Below are 3,215 nucleotides of genomic sequence, written 5' to 3'. Positions count from 1 at the left end.
ATATGTATTTATAGAAAATCAGTACTTTCAGAGGTTTACACTACCACGCAAGTTTCATTAGATGTTCAGTATGTTCTGAGAGCTTCCTGTCATGTTTTACATGAGGACCATGTATTTGAAATAATATTTGTAGAAAAAGTATTTGAAGAAATAATGGCTGAAAATTTCCTAAATCAGGCAAAAGTCAGAAATCTAATGATTCAAGCTCAGCAAACTCCAGACAGAATAACCCCCAAAAAATCTAAGCCCAGATACATCATAATTAAATGGCTGAAAACTAAAGGCACAGAAAAAATATTAATAGCAACCAGAGAAAAATGATACATTACATTAACAAAAAGGATGTTTCAAATAACTGGATTTCTTATCAGAAACCAAAGAAGCCAGAAGGAAGTGGGATAACACTTTTAAAGTGCTGAAAAAAAACTGTCAATGCCGAATTATATGTTCACTGAAAATTATCTTTAAAGAATGAAGGTGAATTAGAGACATTCTCACATGAAGGAAAACAAAAGATCATTCATTGCTAGCAAACCTTCTCTTAAAAGTGGTAAAAGGAATTCTTCACACAGAAAGGAAATGATACCAGATGAAACTCAAGATAAAGGATAAGTGGTAAGTATAATAATAGACTATTCTCCTCTAGAGTTCTTTTAAAATATGTTTGATGTTTGCAAGCAAACATTGTAACATTGCCTGATGGCATTTTCGATGTATTTAGATGTAATATGTACAACTACAACATAAAAGGGGAAGGTAAATAAAGGACTTATATGGAGGTAAGGATCCTCCACTCAAGAAGCAAAATAATGATTTTAAGTAGACTGTGAAAAGTATGTATATTCTAACTCTCTAGAGCAGCCATTAAGAAACATTATAAAAGGGATAATAAAAAGAACAAAATAGGGGGCCGGCTGAGTGGCGCGTTGGGTAAGAGTTGACTTGGGACACCAGCTGTGAGCAGCAGGGCCCCGGTTTGGATCCCACATGAGGGCCAGTGATGCTGTGCCCTCTACAGCTAAGATAGTGAACAACAGCTCGACCTGGAGCTGGGCTGCCATGAGTCTCCTGTGACAGTGTAGGCTGCAGTGAAGCTGCAGTGGGCTGCCATGAGCTCACGTAGCGGTGGGCAGCCAGAGTGAGCTGCCGTGAGCCGCCATCCAACGGCTGGCGAGCGACTGCCTCAGCCAGGAAGAGTGCAATGATCACAATACCAACTTGGGCCAGTGAAGTAATGTCCTCCACAACTAGACTGAAGAACAAAAGGACAGCAACTTGTCTNAAAAACTCCTTGCGTGGTATAAAATTATTAGTAAATGAACTGACTATTAAAGTTTATTTTTATTTATTTTATTTGGCTTTGTTTCTCACTGGTTTCATACCCTAACAAAAGCAAAAGCGCACCTCTAAACTGAAGTCCAAAGAATCTTTACTTAAACTCCTACTTTAAAATTAATTCTAAAACATAATTATTCCTGGAAATTTGAAAGGAGATTATGTTTTTCTTCATGAGTTGATTAATATACACAGTAAAAGTTACCAATCCACGTTTTGTTACCACCAGGTAGCTAGAATATTTAGCTATATCCATAGAGTAACAACAACAAAAAAAAGACTAGAAACTTTTTCAATAGCAAGAGGAAAAAAAAAAAAAAGAAAAATTTAAATAGTAATAACATTGGCCTTTCACTGAATGAGTCATCAAGCAAGGTAGGTTAGCAAAGAAAATTGAAGCTTATCGGAAACACATTTAACATTCATAAATATTGCTTTGGCAATAGCATGTATTTTAGTCAATTCACTGAAAAAATAAACTTTCAAGAAGGGTCTCATGAACCCATCTCAGTTTCCAACTGAAGACCATATTACAATGAAGTATGATTTAAAAACGTTAATGTCTTACCTGATATAAGAAGAAATAGCCTGCAGTTTCACAAGTATATGAAGCATCTCCTGGAACGCCGAGACTCTTCTGTAATCGTTTGACTTCTTCTAAAAGTTCTATTCTTCGAGCCAGAACGTAATTAACTCTTCCATACCTAGGAAATTCAATTAAGCAAAAAGGCAAAATTACGTAATGAAAAGAATTTCAAGTTGTCAGCTAAATATTCAAGAAAATCATAATAGAAACTACAAATGGCCAAATAGAAAAAAATAAAATAAAACACAGTTTATATTTAAATGTAAGTAGTAATTCTTGGATTATTTTACACCAAACTACATAAAGTGTACCCTATGTACAGTGCAAATCTGCAAATGTGTTAGTGCTGTGTGAGGAAGGAAACAAAACTACATCACTCAGTCGGAAGGGAGGCGCTCGGGCTTATGGAAGTTGTCGCGCTCTACGTGACTGCAAGAACCCTACATGTGAGAACCCTACAGAAAGAACTCATTATAATAAAGCTCTAGGGGAAAGAAGGAAAGAAGGAAGGAAGGAAGGAAGGAAGGAAGGAAGGAAGGAAGGAAGGAAGGAAGGAAGGAAGGAAGGAAACTACATCACTAAATACACCATTTAGTTCAGCTAGCATTTTTTCCCCCCTATTAACAAGAGTTTTACAAAAAAGGAAACAGTATGGTGCATTCTGGGCTAGTTCATCTCATCACAGACTAAGAACATATAGTTTACAAATTGGCTACTTTGAATATCACTGTTTTATACTATCATAAAAGTAGATTTATTTATTTAATTTTATTATATTTTTTTGTGTGTGAAATTTTGATAAGTAATTTAAAAACATATTTGATCATTCTTTGTAATCCCAGCATGTGGCTTGACACGTGAACCTAGCAGATTCATAAATATTCGCTGAATGAGTTTAAAAAAACTGAAATTTGGAGAGTACATGGCCCAGAGATATAGTTAAGAAAAAAAGGAGTGGAACTAGAATTGGGTGCCAAAGCCTGTACATACTCTTTCCACCATGACGAAGTGCCTCCTATAACCCTTTAACACTAAAAAAAATTAAAATAGTATAAAACCTGCTGTTCTCATGTTTAAAGATTTGACAAAGGAAGAAGTCTTGTTCCTGGCTGCTCCAGAGTTCAGAGATTCACCTCTCAGGCAGCAAGCAGTGTTCACGAATAAAAAAGAAATATAAGACATAGTCTGTATTTTAAACATTTTTCTAACTTAGAAGGATGTAAACATTACAGGAGGTAACTTTTTCTGTTTGCTCATCAATAGTTTAAAACTTTTCCTATAATAAACACTTTGG

The 3,215-nt window shown here is 35.4% G+C and overlaps 1 protein-coding gene across 1 annotated transcript in view; it reads right to left on the bottom strand.

Moving 5' to 3' along the window:
- The window catches only part of AQR (aquarius intron-binding spliceosomal factor), a 100,690-nt gene that overhangs the window by 28,723 nt on the left and 68,752 nt on the right, over positions 1-3,215 (bottom strand). Inside the window, exon 22 of the mRNA XM_019649186.1 lies at positions 1,904-2,039. Within this exon, the coding sequence (XP_019504731.1) occupies positions 1,904-2,039 (136 nt within the window). The remainder of the gene's footprint in view (positions 1-1,903; positions 2,040-3,215) is intronic.

This window comes from Hipposideros armiger, unplaced genomic scaffold (genome assembly GCF_001890085.2).
Source record: "Hipposideros armiger isolate ML-2016 unplaced genomic scaffold, ASM189008v1 scaffold_130, whole genome shotgun sequence".
NCBI lineage: Eukaryota > Metazoa > Chordata > Mammalia > Chiroptera > Hipposideridae > Hipposideros > Hipposideros armiger.
This window is presented reverse-complemented; position numbering and strand designations above follow the sequence as displayed.